Source organism: Poecile atricapillus, chromosome 15, assembly GCF_030490865.1.
Source record: "Poecile atricapillus isolate bPoeAtr1 chromosome 15, bPoeAtr1.hap1, whole genome shotgun sequence".
Classification (NCBI taxonomy): Eukaryota; Metazoa; Chordata; class Aves; order Passeriformes; family Paridae; genus Poecile; species Poecile atricapillus.
The window spans coordinates 3,070,982-3,096,523 of NC_081263.1; the positions used below are offsets into that span (position 1 = coordinate 3,070,982).

Genomic DNA, 25,542 nt, shown 5'->3' on the forward strand with positions numbered 1-25,542 from the left:
CTTGGAGCCCAGATCCTTCCAGCACCCCTGAAATGCAGCTGTCTCTACTCTGGAAGGTTGCACACAGGGTGGGAAGAGAGGGATTAAAAGCCAACCATTGTACAGGAGTTTTGCCTTAAAAATGCTTTTCAGATAGAATAAAAGACAAGCTCTGAGTCTTTCACAGCGACTCCAACAAGTTGCCCAACGCCACTGCGAGAGGAAGAGCATGGAAGAAAACCACATTCCCAAAAATCTGATCCAGCCCCAAAGCAACACAGCTCATCTGTGGGACCCAAAAGCTGCCCCTGGTGTCCTGTGCTGGAACAAGAGCTTCTGAGCAGAACCCAGACTGAGCACAGGCACAAACACACCAAAACCTAAAGGGCTGGGAAAAGGGACGATGCAAAACCATTTAAAAATAGGCACAGTGACTCTTCCCATGTCACCCCCACTGTGCAGGGGTGTCCCTACACATCCCAAAGACATGTCCTGGTGCCAGCTGTAACTGAGCACTGACAGCATCCCCCCAGCACCCCAGCCAGGCACAGGGAACCCTACAGCTCCCCTGGGTGCTTCCCCCAGACCCCAGAGCCCCTGTGCCTGCCCTCCCCGTGGGCAGCAGAGCAGCCACCCAGCCTGGGTGCAAAGCCCATCTTTTGCACAAATCATTATGGAAAAGAAAAAACTAAGCAAAAAAAAAAAACCCAAATGTTTTAAGAAGATGAGTCACTTCAGCCTCAAAATGCAGCATATGCTTTGGCCACGGTAAGAAAACACAAGAAAAAATATAAATGGAGCCAGTGATGGAAAACTTCCTTTTCTGTTAAAAGGGGTTATATTTCTAAAGAAAACCATGGCCAGAGTAGTAGTAAAGAAAAGTTTCTTTCCTAGGACAAGAGATCCCTTAAATGAAGCAAACCTTGCTAAATTGGTCCTGGTGCCTCAGTGACACAGGTGAAGTTTTGGCCATTGGGAAGTGCTGCCTCAACTCCTTCCCAGGAAGGAACACACGAGATGTGTCACTTACAAATGACCTAAACCAGGCTTCCTGCACACACAGACACAGAATCAACAGAGTCTGAAGCAGAAGAAAGGGTGGGAATTCCATCAGCATCTGGGAAAACACACCAGTGTCTCCTCCATCCCTCAGAGCTCTGGGACTGCTGTAATTGGGGATTACACAACGCTCACCAAGAGCTAAAAAGGCACAGGATGATTACCAGAACAAAGGGGATGCTGCTTTCCAGCAGGGATGCTCCTCCTGCCCCATCTCTACCCCAAGCCCAGGCTCTGAGGAGCAACCCAGCCTTCCCATGCCCAGGAGCAAACCCACCCCGTATGCAGAGATGAGCTTTAATCCCAAGAACACTCAGGTTGCCCAATCTGGCCTTTGGAAAAAAATAAAATAAAATAAAAGTCAAACCAAACAAACAACAAAAAAAATCCCACACACTCAATTTGTGCTTTTCATGTTTCAAGAGACTCATACCCACTCGAGGCACCAAAGTTTCTGCCAACTCTCCCTCTGTTTTAACTTGTCTTCATGGACTTCTTTTCTGCAGAAGGGAAAACAAACCCAACACACTGGAAAGCTGGATATACTCAGTAAGATTTTTATCCAAGCAGCTCAGTCAAACTAATGAAGAAAGATCATTAAAAACCCAAAGTTTGAGTTAATATGTTATTATACAAGTGCAATTCAGCTGCTATGCTAATAAAAAGCCTTTGGGGAATGAAAAACAAGCCAAACTGCAAAGCACATAATTTATAATTCTACTGGTATTCTTAAAAACACACACACAACAAAACAAGAAAAAAAAATACCCAACACATTTTGTATTTGGCTTCCTAATCATTGTCACTTTTCAATTAGAAGAGACCTCATTCCATTTCTCTCTGTAATTTTCCCCAAGGGAAGTGTTATAAATGCACTAGGCTTTACAAGATGGGCATATTCCGCCTCCAAATGCAAAGCAAGGTCACACTAATTTAATTTTGCATAATTTTTATTCCAGAATACATTTCAAACTAACAGGTTCAGACATCACATTTAAGTGACACAACCTGCTTTTCCGTATTTTCTGTCTAGACGCGGCAGCTCCGGGAGCCGGGCACTGTGCGTGCAACTGTTTTGCAACTAAGCATTTTTTTTCCCCCAGATTCTCACCACCCTAAAAAGGGGTGTTCGTGACCAAGGAGAAGCACTTGTCACGTCCCATTCTTCACGTTCACCGCTCGCTTGCCACTTCAAACCACGCGTGGCCTTGGACAAGGGCTTGGCAGTGGATTATGGAGGTGGATTAATGAGTGATAAAGATATTCTGCTTCCCAAAGCCTGGGGACTCCACTCTCCTGTATTCAGAAGAAGCTCATGCCTTTGTTGCCCACTCTGCTGCCCAGTCATCGAGACCATAAAGCTCTGAAGTGTCTGAAATTTATGGATTTTATGTGAGGGTCCTACACTGAGGTGCCGGCCACACTCCTCCCATTGCAGACCACACTCATGGCTCCACAAAAGCTGCTGCAGGAAGGTACATCTGGGAGCTTCCTTGAGTCCTTATAAACAAAATCCTGGCACCCACAAGTTCAAATTAATTAATATATTTACAAGGAGGGAAAGTGATTTGAGTCAATGGTGATGCTGGGAGCACCCTCACAGCCGTAGGGGAGGTGAGGCTGTATTACACTTTAAATGCATTGCCTTGCCTTTTACAGCTACATTTCAGTTCATAAAATGCTTCCTATAAACTTTATTAATGCTCTTCTTTCCAAGCAGAGTATCTCTGCAGAAGACAAACTCTCCAAACCACCACAAGTATAAAAGAGAATAAAAACAACAGACCAAAACCTGTATTTTGCTGCAATCATTCCAGACACTCCAGCTATCATTTACAGGTGGACAGAACAGCTTACAGGCAGGGTCTCAGCCAAGATGACCTGTGCTTTCAGCCAGGTATAACACACATCTGCAGGTCAAACCAGTCATCCCTGAGCTTCAGTTACAATTTCTATATGTACTGGAATTGTGCATCATGTGAGAAGTGATGAGAAGAAGTGAAGTTACTCAGGAGATAATGGATAAAATGAAGAAATGTAGCTGCACTAGCCATAACTCCTAAGGAAAAAAAGTTAAAAAAACCTCACACTCTAAACACACACACTCTCTTACACACCCACACACAGTTATATATTCTTAACACACTCACTCTTAAACACACACACACTCTTACACATTCTTACACACTCACACATACTCTTACTCTCCTTAAAGAGTGTTCTCCCTCTCAGAGGCTGTGGACAGCAAAGAAGAGATGAAAGAGCAAAGAACTTCAGATAGCAGATTACTCACCCTCGCTCATCTGTTAGGTCATCTTAGAAACAATCAGAGCAGGCAAAGTCATTACTGCACTATTTTTGTATTAGCATCTGCTACATTTATCTTCTAATACCTCCATAAAACCAGATAGGAAGGGCCCATCAGATTGTCAACAATTGTGTTTGTTTACAAGACATCAGGGGAAGTGCTGCAGATAGACACAGAATATGATCTCAATACTGAGAGTGTCGCTGCTGGCACTGACTGGCAGCACCTTCCACCTGCAGCAACACCATCAAAGGGGCCAGGACCGGGTCTGGGACAACAGGCAGGACAGAGAAGAGATCATTTTGGGCCTGCATCATGCATCATCAGGACAGTGAACAGCTAACCTTCATTTCTGGACCAGCAGAGTCAATTATGATGCAGGGAGCAGAGATGATGCCGTGCGAGCCAGTGATGACAGGCTGAGATGGGGCAGGAGGGCAGGGAGCAAGTGAGACTTACAAAAGGAGCCAGTTGAAAAAAAAACTGAAACATTGCTGGAAAACAGGGGATAGGGCCTCAAGAAGTCCTGTTCATAGTGCCAAGCCTTGGGCCATAACTGTGTTTAATATAGTTCTTTTTCTCCAGATGTCACCCCAGGTGATCAAGCATCACATCCTCTGAGTCACTGGCAAATGATGGCCTCACTCCCCACCTCCATTTTTGTTTGTTTTAAAGAAACAGCCCCATTTCATGCTTTACAGTCACAGAAATATCAGACTGGTTAGGCCTCAGAACTTTTTTTAGTGCTTAAAAAACACAGCAACTGTCCTGGCCGTGCCACTGGGCCTGTTTTCAGAAGGTGACCTTCCCGAGCTCACCCAGCTCAGTGGCAGCTGTGGGGAGCGGGACACCCATCCAAGGGCCAGAGAGGCAGGATCAGCAGGGCAGAACTCAGCTTTTACAGGGAAATGGCAAATGTGAGAGCTGGGGTCAGCAGCTCTGTCAGCCAGGACGCTGCCTGGCTCCGAGCAGAGACCTGTCAACTGGACACTTGTTTAGAGAAACTCCTGAAGACATGAGACAGCTCCCTCAGAGCAATGAGAACTAACAAGGTTCCTTGGGACACACAGACTCTCTGAAATCTCGCATATGCCAACCCCTTCTCTCTTTTCTGTGTCTATTTCTCTCACCCTCCCCTTTTCCAGGGTTTTTAGACAAGGTATTTCACACACAGCCAGGCTGATCCCAGCCTACTGAGATGACTGGAAGGAGTACACGGCTTTTGAAGTTATTCCCAAGGGTGAGAACAGCTGAACTGGATTAAAAGAATAAAGTCATTTTGATTTTGCACTTGAAAGGAAAGTAAATTTGCTTGCTCACTAGAAAATGCTGAGCAGGGCTCATGGTCCCCACCAAGCTGAGAACATCCAAAATATCTCCTGCTTCCCAAAAGCATGGAGGCCAAAAAGGCCTGGATGATGTCTGGGCAGGGGGTGAGGGCAGATCACCCACCCCTTTGAACAAGAGAACCAAAAGAGAGGGACACAAGAATAAAGAGTTTACCATCTGCAATCATAAATAGACTGAACCAGAAAAAAAAATCTACCAAATAATGAGTGAAAAAACACAGCACACAATATCCGGATCAAACCCCACTGGCTGGCCCTGAAAGACCAAACAGGTTTTGTTTGTCAGGGGTATTTCTAACAGCCAATAAAAATAAACACATTAATAAATAAGTATTTTCGTATAGCCTGGAAACACTCCTGATCAATATGTGGCTTGCTACTGTAGAGGGTTTTTTTTGCCTTCCACCCAGCAGAAACTCATGACAAAGGAAAGCACATCTCATTTATGAACTTAGCTATAAATACTTTTGCTAACTGCCATTTAGGAATTTCATTTCCTGCTTGAGCAAGTCCTGTTGAAAGAGGCAATTACCAAATTTGTTTCTAGTTATAGAAATAGATGTTTGTCGCTGCCCACATCTGTTTCGACAGACAAATTGCCAGACGCGGACGCTCCAAGGAGAGCAAGTGCTCCATGCAGGGAGGGATTTGCCCCTCTCCAGAAAGCTAACAGCAATTACAGGGATTGGGTTTCTGATTCCAGCTTCCTCCCAGCCCCGTCTCCCACTGCAACAGAGCTGCCTCACACTGCCAGGGCACCTGCAGCCTCCCTCAGCTGCATCCACCTGCGCCACAGCATCACCCGGCAGTGCCGGAGCCTGCTCCCTCCTCCTGCTGCTGTGGGGACACCAGGGAACATGGGATTCATTTGTCACCCAGCACAAGGCGCCCTGAATTCTGGAGGTCAGGAGGAGCGGGCAGGCTGCACTTGCTGTGCACACAGAAAGGCAGGCAGCAGCAGGGCAGGGAGCTGGACAGGCTGTCCTGTGAGTGGGACACCGCAGAGCACAGTGGGTGTGGAGATGGGGGTTTGTGGATGGCATCAACCACAGCCTCTCCCAGCTGAACAAATGCTGCATACACCAGGTTTCACCAGATGTCTCTCCACCCTGGCTGTCCCCTAGAAAGTTTAAATTTCCACTTATTCTTGGGGAAAACACCCACTGGTCAATTCCCAGTGCGCTGAGCCTGTCGGAGCCCAAAGCAGCTCCAGGTGCCCTGGTGGCAGCACCCAGCCCCTGTGATGGTGCCCAGCAAGTTCTGCGGGACATGGGGCACCCCGAGGGAGACACTGACAGCAGCAGTGCCTGTGCCTCCCTGCCATGAGCACAACACCATCAGCTCACCCCCAGCACCCGCCTCAGGGACGCGACTGAGGTGCAGAAAAGCCACAAAGCACCCCAAATTGTGGCTGGGTAACCTGTGCTCCTCCAGCATTTCTACTCCATACCAGCGTGGCTCCTTCACACCACCTCGATTATCCACCAGCACAGCCCTGAGGAGCCCCTTGACATTTGGGAACGGTGCTGGGGACCCAGCCGTGCCCATGTCCTGAGGCTGCAGCTCCCCCAGGGGCTCCAGGACATGCAGCCCCGGGCAGCAGCGCCACAGGGGCTGCCCTGGCTCGCAGACAGTGTTGAAATCCAGATTGAGCAAGCTGGCCAAAGCCACACAGGTCATGGCAGGGCTGCAACTGCGACCGGATTTCCTCAGCACGGTCCAGGGCCAAAAAACAGGGAACACTCCCTGCCCTGCCTCTTCCCAAGCGCCGTTATCAGCTGTGCCACTCTGCAGCTCCCGCTCGCCAGAGGAGTGACCTTTCACAAGGCAAGCTACTCCCAGGGAACAAGGACAATCTTAAGTTATAGGCAAAATTATGCATTGCAGGGAAAAAATATGCAAAATGCATGCAAATGCCCAGACAAGGCACATTGTGTCTGGTCACTGCAGGATTCAAGTTCAGCTCTTGAACTGGTCTGAACTGGTCGCTACCACCAGATGGGAGCGAATGCATGTGCACACTCTCACAGAGATGTGAAAAAAAATTATATTTATATATATATATATATACACACACACCAGAGTGAATGGGGGAGGTGAGTACAACCGCCCCAAATCTGACAAAATTAAAGGTAATAAATTTACTTCCACCTCAGCTGCAGCAACAGCCTGAGAAAGGTTTTAACTCCCACAGCAGATCTGCTGGGAAGTCTGTTTCATTGGGGAGTTCTGCATGTGCAGGTTTTAGGATGCACACAAAGAGAAGGCCAGGCACAGATGGGGTTTGGGGCCAAGAACAGGGCTGGGGTCACCTGTCCTTCCTGAGCATCCTCATATTCTGGGCTTCCCTGAGCATCCTCATCCTGGGCTTCCCTGCCCTCCGCAAAAAACCCAATCCCCATCCTGGGGATCCCTGCTCTCCCTGAGCATCCCCATCCCAGGGATCCCTGCCCTCCCCGAGCATCCCCATCCCAGGGTGCTCTGCCCCTTCTCGGCCCATCCCGGCCCATCTGTATCCCTGCTGCAGCCCCACTGTCCCGCTCCCCCGTCCCATCCCCAGACACACGGGGCAGGGGGGCTGCGGGGAGCCGACCCCCGGGTTAACCCCCACAATGGGCTCGGGGGGAGGCGATGGAGCCCCGGCTGGCCCATCCTGGCCGCTGTGGGGCCGGCCCTGCCCCGCCACCTGCCCGTCGGGATGCGGGATGCAGGATGCGGGATGAGGGATGCAGGATTTGGGATGCGGGATGCGGATTCGGGATGCGGGATGCGGAATACGGGATGCGGGATGCAGGATTCGGGATGCGGGATTCGGGATTCGGGATTCGGGATTCGGGATGCGGGATGAGGGATGCGGGATTCGGGATGCAGGATTCGGGATTCGGGATGCGGGATTCGGGATGCGGGATTCGGGATGCGTGATGCAGGATTCGGGATGAGGGATGCGGGATGAGGGATGCAGCAGCTGCCCCGCATCGGGCGCAGGGCGGGAGAGGGCACAGCACCGACGGGAGGATTATCCACGGACACAGCCTGTCCCCTTTTCACTGCATTTAACAATAAAGCAGTAGCTATAGCAACGGGGTTAATTAATGCATCGATTTGCATAACTAAAACTCCCGCCGATGTGTTCGCTCCTACGGGGGACCCGCAGCCACGGCGGGGACAGGGCAGCGGGGACACCCCCGGTGCGGGGACACCCCCGGTGCGGGGACACCCCAGAGCCATCCCCTCCTCACACCTCCAGCCCCGAGAAGCGCTTGCACACCAGCATGTGGAAAAGAGCAGGAAAACGGGGGCCCAAGTGTCCTTCTTAAAATAAAACTGAGGGAAAAAGTGATTTTTCGGGGATGGAGGGAGTAAAGCGCATTCCAAGGCAGAGGGGGTAAGGAGATAGGGAATGTAAAGGTTTCAGACTATCGTATAACCAGAGGGGGAAATGTCTTCTCACCACAAACATGCATCTGCATGATGTCTAGACAGTCATAAAAAGGGCAATTAAAGTACTGCAGGCTGCAGTAAGCCAATGTCTCCTCTCCCAGTCTAAACAGTTGAAACGTACTGCACGAACTTCGAAAAAAAAAAATATATATATAGGATAGAGAGAGAAAAAGACAAGTTTGTAAGGAAAAATGTTTTGAAATTCAGCTTTAAATAAGCCAGTAAATTAATTCAACCTTGTCACATCTCTGCCTTATAACATATCAAATATTCCGCCTGCGTCCTGTCTAGACTGCGATAACAAAGGGCATTTAAAGCCCTGCAAGATGCGCTGACAGAGTAGCCATTTAAAGACGCAGTATTGCTTTCTCCATCTAAAACGATTTGTCAGACGGAGTTAAAATGAAAATGATAAGTAATCACTCTGGTTCACAACCATTTCAAAAGGAAAAAAAACCCCACAAAACCCCCACAGCTCATAGATATAAATCCCACTAAAATCATTCCAATGTATCATTCCAGTGGGATTTGTCTGGCCTCTTTTTTTATGGCATTTGCTATTTTTTAAAAAAATTTATTTTATTAATCTGAGATGTCAGTAGTTTTCTGCAGCACATGCATTTCTAAATAGAAGTGTATTAAGTTTGAAAAATCTAGCTCCAAGTTCTAACTGATTTATTTGCATAAAATGATGACTTGTGGAGAAACACTATTAAAACCCCAAGGGTTAACAACACTGAAAAAAGAATTTTTTTGTTTTTATTTACCTCAAAACAAAAGAATAAACTGTATCACATGAGAAAAACTGGCCAGTCCCCATCACTTACACAGTTGAGCCTGCTCAGTCCCAGTCCTCAGGAATGCAAAAAAGAAAAGAAAGTTAAAGCAAACTATGTGGGTGTGCTGAGTGTTGTTTTTTTTACTGAGAAAGGACAGTTTTCTGGGAAAAGCAAAACAAAATATAATCCTGTCTAACAAAAGAAACACTCTCCTTCCTCTCTGAGCTTCATCAATTGTTGAAGAACCAAAAAACCTCAAAATAAAACACACAGGCGAAATCGCTGATCTGCTGAAGGGGAGGGCAAACGCTGCCCGTGACAGGGCCAGGCCACAGCCATCCCTGAGCCAACAATTCCCAGGGCAAGACTGGCCTGAGACTGTTTTGTTGTGACATGGCACGACCACATGGCCCTGGCATGACCCTGTGCCCAGCCCCTGCTCCAACCTCACTGCCCAGTCCCTTCTACAGGGGAGGGTCACGGTGGGAGTCACCCCTGGAAGTCCAGAACCAGCTTGAATTCAGTTCTTCTCTGCTCCTCACCCTATAGCATCCCACCACCACCTCATCTGCACCTCCCTCTGTCTCCCAACCCTTGTTTCTTAATTATTATTTTAGTAAGACTGTTTCCAACTTCATTGTTCATTCCGCAATAGCCCAAGGGCTACAACTGTTCATTAGACAGAATTTCTGCTTTAATTGCACTGACACAGATGTGTAGGTTATCTGGAAGAAATTACTAAAATGAGCAGTAAAGAATGGGGCTGGATGCTTTTCTTCCTTTACGGAGAGTTTAATTTAACATTATTTCCCCCCACGCCCCATACAAGCAGCATCATTCACTGCACTGCGGGTTTGCAGAGGAATTAACCCCAAACTGCTCCCACTGCACACAGGTGCATGAGGATTCACAGGGGTGAGAGGGACAGGTCTGGGGGCTCTGTGGTGTCCACCACTGCCAGCAGGATGATCTGTGTCCCCCTCGTGTCCCCCAGGCAGCACAAAGCAGTGACATCCCCCTGAGCGTGGAAGCATCCGGGACCACAGCTAAAGCTTTGGGGAAGGAGTTGGGCCACCACTGCTCAACATGCCCATCCCTGCATGTGCCAGGACTGGGGCTCTCTTGGTCTGCCCTCACCCTCTGAAAAGAAGAAACACCAAAAAATGTCATCACTTCTGCTCAACAGTGCATGGGCTTTGAACCCACTGTGGCTGTGCAGCTGTCAAATCAGCCATGGAGTTCACATGAACTTCCTCTGCAACTCACATTGGCAAGAGCCAGACATATAATAGCCCTGGATTCAGGGAGAAAGAGCTGCCAGCATTATTTCTATTTAAAACCTCTATTTGAGCTTCACAGACTCATTCTTCACACGATACACATGCACACACACACAAAATGCAGAAGTGAGCCAGATCCAGGAGCATTTCACTTTACCAAGAAGCGGTGCCTAACAGCAATTCCAGGTTTTGGCTCTCTGTGACTATTTAATAGATTTTAATTCAATATTAAAAAGCATGAACCTGCCAATTTTTTGTTATGTCTTCTTGCCAGGAAAAAGAAAAAAGTTGTTCCCAACTTCTTTATCAAACCATTCCCCCCTCTGCACATCCCTCCTCCAGACAAGGAGCTGCAGCCCAGAGGCACCTCCTGGCCAGGGCAAGGCTGACAAGGATGGGCTGGGACAGGGACAACATCACAGTCCCATCTCTAAACATGCTTAAAAGCCACTAAAAATGTCTCCTTCTCTAAACTTGTCTTTAAGGGGGAAGGAAAATTTCACAAATGCTTCACGTTAAAAAAGCCCACATTAAGGGAAAAACCTTCCCTTTGTTGCTAGGGGACTTCCTTGCTTTATATCTGCTGAAAACCTTTAAAATGCCACCATTGTATTTAGAAAAAAAAAACCAAAAAACAATCCTGAGACTGAAGCACCTCATGTGCTAAAAATCAAGAGACAGAACCCATCAGTTCCATCCTTCATTTGCAAGTACTTTGCTCGGGCCTGACTTCGTTTTGTGTCTTGGTCCTCAATGCTTTTTGGCAGTTTGCTCCAGACTTACTGGCAAGGGCTAAAAGGTTTCTATTTAGCTGGTGTCAGCTGAGCATCTGTGCCGGCAAGAACTGGAGTGGGGGTGATCCCGACTGCCTTTCAAAAGCACATTTCTTTCTGGGAGCTGCCACAATAATTTGAAGTCTGCGTGTGTTTGGCCAGCGGGGTGACTCCCTCCGGAGGGGAGCCCCGGCGCAGGGACGCGGGGAGCCATCCCTGATCAGCGGAGGGAAAAGGAGCTGGGAACGCTCCCTAACCTGTGACCCTGACAACAAAAGGCAGGGAGAGCGTCTAGACCTGCAGTCTGCCGGGGAGTGAAGGGAGCATTGTGCTCGGGCACACTGGGGCTGCTCAGACAGGGCGGGCTCGGAGGCGCTGCGGGGCAGGAGCAGCGAGGCGGCCGCAGCTGCGGCAGCGCCCGAACCGCTGCAGCCGGGGGAGGGGGCCCGCACAGCCCACCCTGCCTCCCCACAACACGGCTGGAAGGGTTTGCACGACTGCTTCCACTTCCCTGCACAGCTGGAACCCGTGGAGGTGAAGGAAGCCGTCAGATCGCCAGCCCCGCGTTTCCCGGCTTTGCCTCCGTGTGTTTCGCACGCAGCATCCTCAGGCTCCTGAACGCAGGGATCCTGCAATTCCAGCCCCGTGCAGATTGCCAGCAGGAAAGAGCAAAGAAAAAATATATGCTTCCTTCCACAGAGCCTTTATTTTCTGCTTTCTCTGTCCGGCTCAGTCAAAAGGGGACAAACCAAGACGTTCCCTCTCTGCCAAACCTAGAGGTCAGCTCGACACTCAGAAAAAGACAAAATCCCGGCTTTAACACGTATTTTTTGTGTGACCCTGATCAAACCCCTTGGCTTCCCAGTGTTGAGCTCCCCACACATAAAAATACAAACATAAACCTAAATAAATGCTGGAGCTAATGGCAGGTTACTGCCAGGGAACTGCACGAAGAGAAAATAAAAGACCTATTAAAAGCCCTCGTTCGTCTCTGCCAGAAAGAAAACAGTACTACCCAGTACTTAAAAAGATGCATTAAAAGAGAGAGAGCATTCAGGGGGGTTAAGGACACCCCTGGCAGAGCAGTGAGGGTAGGCACTCCTGGCCAACCACCCCCATGTGCCCTCAGGATGAGGTTTTGGGGTGATCCCATGCCCTGACCATGCCCTGACCATGCCAGCACAGGCAGCAGGAGCAGCAGCTGCCCCGAGCACACCCAGCACAGAGTGGGGCTGCACACAAACCTGGGAACCCACAGATCAGAGCTCTGGGCAAAACAAAACCCTTTAGTTCCACTGTTCCTGAAGGTAAATACCTGGAAGATGTGCTCCAGCCCAGCAGTACAGATGTAAAACCAGTGTGACCCACGGTGGCACCCTGGGCATCAGTGACACTGGACCAGTGGCACCGCTGCACATGGGACCTGCAACCCTGGGCACAGCCAGCAGCCACCTCAGGCTGCTGCAGGGAACCCCCCACTCCTGCCAGCTCCAGGCTGGAGCTCTGGAGTTACAGCCTGAGACCAAACAAAACCAGACCCAACAACCCAGATCGTTTAAACAGCTATTAAATCCCCACCTCCTTCTGATGAGAGGTGATAAATCAACAGCTGATGGGGAATACAATGAATTCAGAGCAAGAGAGGAGTTTCAGCATCCTGCTAGCCACCAGATGCCAATCCTTCACCAGCACACCTCACCACATCCACACCTTACACAACAAAAAGGTGAGGGATGAGGACTTTCTTCTTCTCTTGCCTCGGTTGCTTCCTACCCCATCTCCAAAACATCTCCAGTGCTGCGGCAACTCCTTCCCCAGGTGCTCCAGGTCCCTGGGACTACTGAGGCACCAACAGAGCCAGGAGCTGTGGCAGGACACTGGATGGTGGCACCAGAGCAAGATGCCACATACCTGCAGCCTCAGCAGGGTCCAGCCAGAACTTCCTCACAGCCTGGCACCTGCCATGGCAGCAGCTCATCTCCTGACAACTGCCTGGGATTTATTTTTGGTGCACATACACAAGGAGAGTGAGAGATCCCACACTGGGAATTTATCAGCAGTGCGCAGCTATGGAAACAAACGCATTTAAGACTAATATAACAAAATGCCCAAACCCACAACAATAAATAAAGAATGGTGTATGTTGGCATTTTCACATGGGAGCAACACAGTGAATGCACGGCATGACCCAGCTTCTCTCAGAATTCACCCAAACTTTTAAGAAAGCACACATTTTCATGTACTTACATGTTTAGCTATGTGAATTTTGCTTGGTGCAAACCCTTCACCCTGCCCTTTGATTTTACAGAGTTCAATCTCCTCCTAAGTAAGATGAATAGCCGTTTGTTGAGCGCATTCTCTCCTTCCCCCTCTGTACTGATTTCCAAGCCACCCTCTGTGAGAAGCAGGAGAGCTGACACAAAATCCACCAGAAACTGCAGCACCTCTTCTTTTACTCCCCATGGAGGGGACACAGTGGTGCCTGACCATGCCCCAGTGCACAAATCTGGGCAGAGGCTGCAGCTCAACCAAACTGTTCCCTCTCAACAGGCAGGAGAGGGATCCACAAGTCATTTACAGGAATCCAAGTGTCTGACATCCACAGACACCCAGGAGTTACCAGGGAAATGGTGCAATACCTTAAAAACCCAGGAAAAAAAGCCCAGAGAAAGCCAAGCCTCCCTTGCAGGAGGTAGTGCAGCTCCCTGCCCAGGTTTGGTGTTCTGACCCACCACGTACAGGGTTTTATCCCAGGTGGCACAGGGATGGGCACGGGTATCCCTCTGGGATGGGCATGGGCATCCCTCTGGGATGGGCACGGGTATCTCTCTGGGATGGGCACAGGTATCTCTCTGGGATGGGCACGGGTATCTCTCTGAGATGGGCACAGGTATCTCTCTGGGATGGGCACAGGTATCTCTCTGGGATGGGCACAGGTATCTCTCTGGGATGGGCACGGGTATCTCTCTGGGATGGGCACAGGTATCTCTCTGGGATGGGCACAGGTATCTCTCTGAGATGGGCACAAGTATCTCTCTGGGATGGGCACGGGTATCTCTCTGGGATGGGCACGGGTATCTCTCTGGGATGGGCACAGGTATCTCTCTGGGATGGGTATGGGTATCTCTCTGGGATGGGCACAGGTATCTCTCTGAGATGGGCACAAGTATCTCTCTGGGATGGGCACAGGTATCTCTCTGGGATGGGCACGGGTATCTCTCTGGGATGGGCACAGGTATCTCTCTGGGATGGGTATGGGTATCTCTCTGGGATGGGCACAGGTATCTCTCTGGGATGGGCACAGGTATCTCTCTGGGATGGGCACAGGTATCTCTCTGGGATGGGTATGGGTATCTCTCTGGGATGGGTATGGGTATCTCTCTGGGATGGGTATGGGTATCTCTCTGGGATGGGCACGGGTATCTCTCTGGGATGGGCACAGGTATCTCTTTGGGATGGGCACAGGTATCTCTCTGAGATGGGCACAGGTATCTCTCTGGGATGGGCACAGGTATCTCTCTGAGATGGGCACAGGTATCTCTCTGAGATGGGCACAGGTATCTCTCTGGGATGGGTATGGGTATCTCTCTGAGATGGGCACAGGTATCTCTCTGGGATGGGCACAGGTATCTCTCTGAGATGGGCACAGGTATCTCTCCCCAGGGTTCTGGCTCTGCAGGCAGCACCAGGACGCTCCGGGAGGACGCGGGTGGTGGAGGTGGCGATGTCTGGGAATGCCGGCCCAGGCTGGAGCTGCAGACAAGGACCCAGACAACAAAGGCGAGGCAAAAAGCCGTCTGATAGAGGCAGCCCCGTCTGGCAGGCCGGGCTTTCAGAAGCCCGGGCATGCACTGGTGTCTGCAGGCACAGCTCTTCACTGGGTGCACAATTAACCCCGCAGCAAGATCACTAAAGTGTCCTGCAGCACACTCCAAATAGTATCCATCTGGTAAGATGAAAAAAACACAAAGAGTACAGGAGTGCAGCAAAGGAGCAAACAACTGGAGACTGCAGGGAATGACTCTACAACAAACAAAAATTATACTTAATTTTCTGTTATTTATATTCTAAGAAAACCGCATGTTTTCACTTGCATCTCTGCCTGCCTCCCTGAGGCACAAACACACACACACACAAAATGGGAAGGCCAGGGAAAGCAGGAAGAGCAGCACAGCTCAAACACATCCCCGCTCACACACTTTCCCAAATCACAGCACAAGAAAACGGGTGTGAGTTTTACAGCCATGGAGCAACAGCCAAACACCTCTTGCTGGAGCGAAAACGCCCCAAGCAGCTGCTCAGAGCACTGGGACACCGTGGCTCCCTTTGCCCGCCTGATCTGCTGAGATCTTAGGGCATTAATATAAAATAAATGTAAATAAACCATTGATTGCTGCAGGACAGTTTCCCTACGGGCCGGTGTGAGTGTCCCAGCTCTGGGGCTGATCCCAGCCTCAGGCTCCCGTGGTTCCCCTGCCTGATGCCTGCACCACGATAACGCTGCCGGGGGACCGGTGGTGTCTCACAGCTTTTCTGCATAAGCAAGGACTATCCTGCTGTGCAGCCAAATTGTGCCACCAGGCTCGAAATAAAGGAACTGAAATAATTCTTTTTTTCCTCTTATTTTAGATTATGACTTCTACTAATTGATGCTTGATAAAAGCCTAATGAATGATTTGTAGGCATTATAAGCATATTAAGGATCTGAGTGTGGTTATAAGCCAAGGTCATAAGCTCTATTGACTTTCCAAGCTCTATAGCAATTGATTTGCAATTTATTAAAATCATTCATTCACCACTTGTTAACAATTTATTTAGCTGATTCTTCTCCAGCAGGCTTGGGACATCATATTTCAGCAAATACACCTTAGTTTTGAGGTACTGTCATAAACTCAGTTCTAAACTGAGAGACAGACCCATAAACATTATAACAGTGTATTTTTAAAGACTCTTTTGCAAACAGGTTCAGCTCAGATCCAGGAGCCTGGTTTAACAGGGCTTCCAACACCTGGTTTTGTCTGTGCTGAACATGGGCATCTCTGACCACACTCAGCAGAAGTCCCACATCCCATGGCTTAAAAAAGTTTCAGGATGCCAACTACTTTCATAGAATAAAGCCTCTTTCCTCAAAGTAACACTGCTCATTAGTTTGCCAGAGTAGCAGCAAACGAAAGAGTACTGGTGCTTAAAATGACACTCAGCTTTTGTACATGTTTCTACACTGAACAACAGAAGAAAAAGAAATCCCATCCAGGATTACCAAAGTGCAGCCAGATATGGCTAGACAAAAACCAGCAGGTTTGCAGAGTCAGCCTCTGAAGACACCACTGCATCCCCCTGTGCAGCAGGAGAGCAGGTACCTGCTGCTCTGGGGGCTGGCAATGTCCCACCCGTTCCTGGAGCAGTAACCGGGGTGTTTACGGCACAGCAGCTGCAATCATGCAATCAGCCTTCGAAATTACATCTTGGCAACTCTTGAAATACTTCACTTACCCAGTTTACCTGGAAAGGTGCGACCTAAACATTCAGTGCCTGGAGACATTTGAAAGAAAAACAGAAAGGATCCGTCAGTGATGGGAGCCATGTCCGAATGGCTGCACACACACCCCAGCTCCCCTCCTGGGGACTCGTCCTGGCAGAGCTCCCCCTGGCCAGCAGACACCTTCTCCCACCATCTCCACAGGGCCAGCACCACCAGAGGTGCCACCACTCCTGCCTAATGACCCCACATGCTCTTCCCACACCAGACAAGGTCACACAAGGTCCTGTTCCTCTCTGCCCTGCTTCCTCCTCAGGACTGCTCTCCTGATCTCACCTGACAGCAATGCCAAAGCTTCACAGAGGTTTGTGAAGTTTCTGGGATCGCTCAGCCCACCCCAGAGACCTCCCTGCCACATCCAACAGTGCCAGACTGCCTGTCCATGGCCCAGGGCGGCACTCTGCACTTCAAGGCACTGGTGGACTGTTTATCACACACTGTCTCCACTGCAAACACACAGAGCTAAGCCCCACACGCTGCTGAGCCTGGTGAAAGCTCAGGGTCTGCTGACACCCCATGCCCACAGCACTGTGGAGTGCTGGAAATGAAGAGCCACAGCAAAATCTTGCACAACACCCCTGGAGCAATGCCCAGCAGATGTATTTTCAAGTGAGAACAGCAAAGCAGCAAAAAGTTTGCAACAAAAGACAACTCATGGCTTCTCTCTCAGCCCTCAATGTGTGACTGCCTGTAACACTGAAAGGATTACGGGACATGGATCCTTCCCAGTGCCTGGCAAACTGAGACATTCTGGGCTGGGTGGGAGCTCTGCATCCCGCAGGATGCTCGCCAGAGAAACACGTGTGCACAGGACTCTTTTATGAAGCCTGTAAGAACTGTCTGTCACTGATAATGGTTAATTGGTACTAATTACTACAGTCTGATCGGAAGGAGTCCTACTGGCCTATAAAAGTGGCCTTTAACCTGAGAGCAAGGGAGGCTGTGGCTGCCAGACACAGCACGCTGAGGCCACGGACACACCGCCCGCTCCTCACACTGCTCCTGCCTCTGCTGCAAGAGAGCAGACTGGCAGGCTCAAGGGAATGTATCAGCACATCACTGCTCTCAAATAAAGCTTTAAAAAGTTACTTTCCATGTACCTGGGAGGACAGAGAAAAGCAATTTTTTAGTCCCAGGAAAAGATTCAGGAGCAGAGCATCCCTGTCAGTTACTGCAGCAGCTAAATAACGAGGGGTCGCAGGCTGGGCTCACTGATGTGAAGTCAGGATGATTTAGATGCTTCACATGTGGGTGTTCAGAAGTGGGCCTGCACACATCAGGTGTCACCTGAATGCCCACAGGCAGCCAAGAGCCTCCAGGCCCATGTGCAGCACCACCACCCTGCTGGAACGGGCACCAACACCGAGCGTGACAAGAAAGGGAAGAAAGGAATTCTGCCGAGCCAAACACCAACGTGTGGCAACAAGCTTGGACCTCATCCTCCTCCTCCTGCTCAGCCAGCTCACTGCACAAAGCCTGAAAAGGGGTGGGAGGTTGAAAAGGAGTGAAAGGCCAAAAGACTGGAGGCCAAAAAGGGTGGGAGTCCCAAAAGTAAAATGTAGAGTCTGAGAAAAAGGGGATGCCAAAATGGCTTGGGAGACCCAAAAGGGTGGGAGTCCAAAGGAAATGTAAAGGTTCAGAAAAAGAAACCCTGTGCATGCAGCTGGCTGGATCAGGATCAGCTCTTCTCTGGCTAAACTTCCAAGAGGGTAGAAAGCAATGTCTGTCCCCTCCCTGCTGCACAGCCCAGGTGACACAGCGTGACACCCTGTGTGTGTGTGGACATGAGCTCCCATCATGTCTCATCCAAGATCTTTGGCCATGGTCTGGGCTGTGTGGGAGAAACCAGCCTGAACCCTCTGAAGTCAGGCAAGATTTTGGGATGCTGCTTCTCCCCTCTCTCTTAGCAAGCCTGCCTCTCCCATCCTCACATCTGCCCTTTAGGTTCAGCCACGCATTTGCCAACTTTTTAAATGCAAATAAGAATTGGCACATAAAGTCGGTGCTTTAAACCTGACCAGAGCCACCCTCAGCTCTCCTCCCTCCCTCCTTATATGCATAAACTTTTTTTATGCAATCGGCAGCAGGGAAGAGCTCCAGGGAGTGGCTGAGCCGAGCCCGGAGCCCTTCTGCAGCCGCAGTGCTGCCAGACAGCTCCATGGGAAGGGTGGCTCAGGCTCTCTGCCTACCAGCAGAGAACCAGTAATTACCCTGGCTGGACCAACACCTGCTCGTGGTTTTGTCTTACACTGTTTGTGCAACCCAACAGGCTGCCAACAAAGCAGGGATGTACTTTGCCTAAACAGGTGAAAACATGAAACAGGGAACGGAGCTGCCGTGTTGGTCCCACAACGCCTCTGTGCAGCACCTGCTGGAAAATCACTGCTGCTTCAGCCTGCAAGGCTGCAGAGCAGGGACAAGCGTGGCATGCACTGAAAAGGCAAGAAATGAGGGAAAAGGGCTGCCATCTGCAGAGCCCAGCTTCTGGATCTTCTGGATCCAGCCCCACACCGCTGCAGGACACACAGATGTTCTTTGCTGGGCTGCAACACCAGCACCAAAAAGCCTGGCTTGCCAGGGGAGTCTCGCTAAACCGAGCATCCCATGTGGGACAGCACAGAGGACATGACAGCCCTCACCCAGCCAGGGCTGCCTGCACAGCAGAGCTGCTCCCAAAAATTCCCATGGCCAGTTTAGAGCAGAAGTGCCCACTCCCATGGCAGGGATCCGAGCCCCGTGCTCATGGAGCAGGAGCTCAGCAGTGGTTTGGGAAGGAAAGCGTGAAGACCATGAGTGACCAAGGGCAAAGACCCCACAGGAACACCTGGGCCAGCCTCAGTCTCTGGCAGAATCAGCTCTAACCCCACCAGGTCACACCCAAGAGACGCTCTCCCTTCATGGGCAGATGGGATTTGTTGTAGATGATTTGTCCTGGAATAAAAACATCAGCCCCACCTCTTAGAGCATATTTACTGAAAGCCACTAAACATTAAACACAGGCAAAAAGTGTATCCCAGCAACATCTGGAATTTATCCCTTCTCCCTTCTGAAAAAAAAAAAAAAATCACGCTCTATTCTTTTAGAGAAAGAAAAGTGATTATATAAAATTATAATGCTGGAAGAAGATAGAGAAGAGCAGAGATTTTCTTTGAAACACTGTTTAGACAATTAAAAAGGGATCATTTCAAAGAAGCAGCAAATACTATCTGAGCTTTTTCCACCCCGTCAGTACCAGGCTTTCTTCCCATGCCTTGGCTAAGAGATTCCAAGGAAAGCAACAGTTTTTTTCATCCTTGCAAGACCTTAGTAAGCTAGAAAGGAAACCAGGTCTCAGGCCTAACTCGTTGAAGGTAGACCAAATAAAAAAAATTATTCTTCCAATTCCTGCCAACAGGATTTGAAGGCACCTTGAATTCCAGGAAGAAAACCTGCTTTGGGACAAGCTTTCTGAAAGAGGATGGGTCAGTCTTTACCCAGGAGAGCCAATACCCTGTCTCCCCAGACAGAAGAACGGAAAGGCTTTAAATAATAAAGCAGGAAAAACCATTGGGACTAATATGAGGATGCAAGGTCAAAATGTGATATCCTCCACTTCCTGAGGCTCCTGGTCCCAGAATGGCTGGGCAAGGACCCCACAGCATCACCTGTGCCCAGATGCAGCTGGGGAAGCCTGGGTTCAGAGGGAAACCCTTCCCAGCCTTCCCAAGGGGGGAAGTGAAGCAGTCACTCTCATGCCAAGCCCACAGAAGTGCCTCCAGCTACTAAATTACCCAACGACTTAAACGAACTGCATTGATCTGGCTGGAAAACAAAGCTGCAGCTCTTGGCACGTGCCCAGTTAGGAGGGTACAGCTGCATTTTTCACCTGCAAGCAGTTACAAGCACGGTTGGAGATGCCCCTTCCCCTGACACGGGGCGGCTGAGGGGAGAGACCGAAGGGCAAATACAGGTGAGAGGGAATCACCACCCCAGACACCTCTCAGACACAGCAAATGACAGGTATGTCCAGTTTTGCAATCGAGGGCAAGGCTGTTCCTAGAACAACTCCCATTACTCAGGCTCCTCAACCCCCATCTCCTCGGCTGCACGTGGACTGGATGCAGAATTTCATCAGGACATTAAACTCAGAAGCTGTAAAATCACTGTGCAAAAACCCAATTATACCTATTTTCGTAGCAGCCAATTTAAGCTTGTATTTAGGTCCCCTCACATACCCCTACGTTACATAAAGCATTTCTGCCACTTGAAACGTAGCTTTCTAAAGGCCATTCTGCTTAATTTAATGGATGCTTTATGTGGGTCTGCAAATCTCTAGGAACGCAACCAAGGAAGACACATGGCTGCAAGATACGGCGTGATCCCTTCCCGAGCACGCAGCAAGAACAGGAGAGGATGAAAGGCATCTCCAAACCCATGAACCTGCTGTGATTGGAGTGCACTTGTGCTCTGAAGAGCAGCAAAACCCCACGGTCAAGTCAAAAGAGGAATTCCTGAACATCTGCATGCACTGTTAACCCATTCCAGACCAGCCGGTGCTCCGCAGCAGGATGGATCCATCCCTCATTCCACAGTCACCAGCTGAACTGAGCCCACTCAGGCACGCTTCCCTTGGATTTCCAAGAGCTGCTGTCTGCACTTCAAGTAAATAAATGCAGTCATCTCTTTTTCCTTATTTTTTAAAAAAGCTGCACTAATAAATAGCTCATAGCGAAATCTATTAAATTGAGCCTGTCCATTATGTTTATTGTTCCTTCCAATTCAGGCCTGGATGGCAACTCAGTGGAGGCTGAGAAGTGTATTTATCAAGAAAACCCATGAGACAATGAGGATTAAAAGCTATCAGCAGGAAAGAACGTGTTTGTAACACTGCAGTTTGTTCTGCACGTCACACAGGACCCCCATCAGAGATTTCTGCCCCCTCCCCTTGTTTTTGAGCCCATCTCTGGCTCATCAGCTGACAGGACAGCCAGCACCTGCATTCCCAGAAAAAGCTGAGGAAGGTGCAGTGTGTATATACTGCTATGAATAAGTCACATTAGAGAAACATAAACCCTGATTGCATTACACACCAGTGATCAGTATCATTAAATGTTACACACCTTGAGTGTGTCTGAGCAGTTGGAGAGGGAAATGCTGAATCTGAAAACACATCTTCCCATTCAAGCAAAGTCCCATTACAGTAATGTAAGGGTAACGACAAAAATGAGATTCCTGCTTATTACGTAGGAAATAATTGCAATTTAAGATAATTTTCCCCTGAATTGTGTGAAGCAAGTGCCCATCAATCGTTGTTCCTTCAGTGTCCTAAAGAGAGCACCTAGCAGGCCAAGGTACTTTCAGAGCTCAGTGATGAACAGCCTAATCTGTATATGCTATTCTGAGGTATTGAAGCCAAGAGACCACCCTTGGTAAAGCGGAATAATGGTGGAAATAATGAAAACAACACAGAAAGAGCAGGACTTGCTCCTCCAGGAAAGACATCTGCCCTCAGTGAGCCCTTGCAGCCAAGCCAGCGCAGGGGACACCGACAACCACTGACTCGAGGTCTCACTGCACCAACACCTGGGAAGAGCACAAGGAAATCCAGCCTGGTTTCAGGCCTGGACCAGGCACCAAGGACAAGCCCAACCCTGGCTCGTTTCAGCTGCTGAGCTGTGGGTTCCACCCCGTGAAGAGAGCTCAGGGCTGCAAGGGTGAGCCCCATGTACCCTGAGCACCGTGGGAAACGGCGCGGGAGGGTGTGGGCAGCGCGGGGATCTGCTCTGCTTTGGGGGGATCTTCTGTTTTTGTAAGAAACAACGACATTAATCATAACATTAAACAGAAACCACTAAGGGGGAGAATTTCCAAGCTTGCTCAGCACAGAGCCCAGCCCGCAGGGGAGCTGCCAGCCAGCGGCTGCAGCCGGCAAATTCCCTGGGACTCATCCTCAGCAGCCAAAGCCACGGATGGAAGAGGCGACGAGCAGACTCAGGACTGTTTTAGGACTTGGGCTTGGAAATGTGAGTCTGAACACTCAGTGGTTAGATGTCTCTTGGGAATTCATCCAAATGGCACTGCTTCTCTCCCACTTGCCCTGCAGGTAAATCTCGCATGTGGCTTACACAATCTGTTGACTTAAGTAAAGCAAGGGCAGGAGAAAAAAGCTGCTCAGACATCAGGAGAGGCTCATCAGTCCTTTGGGCAAAAGTCTGGGTCACTTCCCCCTCCACAGAGAACTCACAGGGAGTCAGCCAGGCCTTGTGTCCCTTCATGGGAGCACGTGCAGTGAGGGTGCAGCAGAACACAGTGCTCAAAACATCAGTGAAAGGACAACAACAATGTATTGCCAAATTCTGCCATATTTTTGGCCAGTGCTGATGCTTAAATTCAGTTCACAAAAACTGGAGTCTGTGAGCTCTGTGTTCTAATCAAGTCCTCTGAAATCAAAAACTTAGCAGTGACTGTAAGGATCTCCCAGGGCTCGGGAGACAAGGCCATGGCCACTTCCAAACCCCATCGTGAGTAACACTCATCCATCCTGAGGGTGTGGGACGCTTCTAACGCACTGTGAGACCCCTCCATGCTCTGCAAGGGCAAGATCTCGTTGGGTACACGTATCTCAGGTGCAAAAGCAGCTGCAGCACCCAAGGCTGACGAGCAGGCAGGCTCTGGCAGTCAGGGGGCCAGAGGGAGCCCCCCAGAGACCCCCAACCATAGACCTCTGGAGTGCTTCTTGCCCTGCTCTTTCCTATCACTGGTCCCAAGCTCTCTCTTCCTCACAACCAACTCCAGCCCTGGGCCTGGCTCCTCCATCCCTGAGCAGGGCAGGAACAAATGGTCTGCCATTAGTAAAAGCCTAAAGCCTGACCAGAGCACAGCTCTGACAAAGCTGCAGCCAGGGATGTTTTGTTATTGGAGTCACAAAGGCAGAATTAATTCTCACAACCAGTAAAAAGGGACAGAAGTAGAGAAAGGCCACCTTATAAGATGCTGGTCATGTTCCCCTCAAGATTTTACACCGCTGAAGATGCATTTGAGGGAAAACTGACCACCTGACCAGCACTGTGAGATGCAGCACAGCCGTTCTGCCTGGTGTGCCAATGACAAACCCTACCCTGAACATCAACACAAGTATAAGGCCAAATTCCGTGTGTAAAGCTTACAATGACCAAGGTCTGCAACAGCAGAGATGGACTTAGATACAGATATTCCCAGTGCAAGTTCCTGATCCCTGTCTGAATCTCAAGGAAAGCAGAAGAGCTGTGAGGATGGAGAGCTCCTCAGGAGGCAGGCTAGACACTCAATCCATCTCTCGTATCAGACCTGCATTAACATTTAAACAGGACCTGCTGTTGTGATCTTTAGCAAGGAGCAGATGTGGTTTTGAGTAATGGTGAGCGTTACTTAACCAGTTATAGTCACTAATGTAATTGACACCTATTCCATCATCCTTAATACACCCACTTCTTTCTCCGATACCATAAATAGATTAGAAAAGTTTCTGCAGATGGCCATGACCCCATTTGTTTGTGCACTTAGCCATGTATGAATCACTCTTGGCTTGTAGCAGCACTCTGGAATTACTGAAAGATAACTAGTCGGCACAGACACCAATAAATGAATCATGCTTTCCACAAGACCAAACCTTTGGGCTTTTACAGACTCCAATTACAAAGTAAGAAGAAAAGAACAAAGAAATTACTCAGTCTATTTGCACAAAGTCATGCAGAGTTGATTCACAGTTTTACAGAATTATTACTGACAATCATTTGTAGGGGGTTAGAGTAACAAACCAGCTACTTTACATATTGGACAGAATGAAGAGATGGAAAAAAATCCCCAAGCCATGTCTTGCACATATTCTTTGAAAAGTAGCCTTGATTTTTGTGCCAGTAACTTTTTTCATCCTTGGTACGCTCCAAGCCTGGGGGTTAATCAGTTTTCATTTGCCAAGGCTAAATTCTGCTTTGCTGGGTTGCTTGGGCCAAGTTTGCAAATGTGGGAAATCCTGTTGCACCTGCTGAAGAGCACAAACCATCACAGGCACAATCCCTCAGCTCTGCAGGCATCAGCAGGGTCTCAGGAATGGTTCAGAGAACCACCATGTGCAGAAGCACTTGCCTTTCTAACTGCACGTTTTTCAATGTATACTGCAAGTGAAAAATTACCCAGTCTGAGGCACTTTATTAAAGAGATGTGCGAGACTGAATACACCAAACACAAATGTGTGAACCACTTGAAAGCACTGTGGACATCCACCAACACTGACAACTTGTGAGGCAAGTTTCCAAAGATGTGCAAGGTGTCTTTATGTAACACCACAGTCTGGGACATGCGAACACACACACCACACACAGCGAAAAACACACCCTCTTCTAAATGGAGCATTAGCCTAGTCCTGCATCAGTGAGAAATGGCAAGTTTGACTACCTGGAGAAAAAGGAGACACTGAGGAATTACAGCTTTAGCACTGCTACCTCGCTGTACGCAGTGAAAAAGCAGCATTTAGTTAAAAACAAGCTAAAAGTGAAGGTGGACTTGATGCCAACCTGAGCCTGAACACAGACAGTGCCCTGGTTGTACCATCTCTGAGTGGGATGGATGACTGACATGTCTCAGAGCCACATGCTCCAAATCAGCACCCTGTACCAAAGAGATCCAAAAACAGGGATAACGCCCCACTGAGCACAGTCACTGACAGTCTGGGAGGGATGCAAGTCAAATGTACACACAGCACTCTTTATCTACGGCCTACCAGTACCCTCTGCATGTACTGAAGACCCAACTTCCTGGGCAAATTTACCTTGCAAATGAAATGTGTGTCCTGTTTTACACACCTGCTCCACAAGCAGAGAGCTGCCAGCCTGGTACAGCTCATCAGAGCCACAGGAGAGGCCAAAACCAGCAGCAGAAGAGCTGCCACACATCTCCAAACCAATTTGGGAAAACCTGCTTATTTGTTCTCAAGCTTGAGGCTGTTGATTTCCAATGAGAGGTATAAACCTCTCTGCAAACTGGAATCAAGATGCCATAGAAAACTTAAATTAAAACCT

The 25,542-nt window shown here is 49.2% G+C and overlaps 1 protein-coding gene across 3 annotated transcripts in view; it reads right to left on the reverse strand.

The window, feature by feature from the left end:
• Positions 1-25,542, reverse strand: part of PMEPA1 (prostate transmembrane protein, androgen induced 1) — a 45,595-nt gene that overhangs the window by 13,562 nt on the left and 6,491 nt on the right. For 2 of the 3 annotated variants that reach the window (XM_058850683.1, XM_058850682.1), the window contains exon 2: positions 16,462-16,500. The exons of the other annotated variant lie outside the window; for it this stretch is intronic. In XM_058850683.1, the coding sequence (XP_058706666.1) occupies positions 16,462-16,500 (39 nt within the window). The remainder of the gene's footprint in view (positions 1-16,461; positions 16,501-25,542) is intronic. 3 annotated transcript variants of the gene reach the window in all.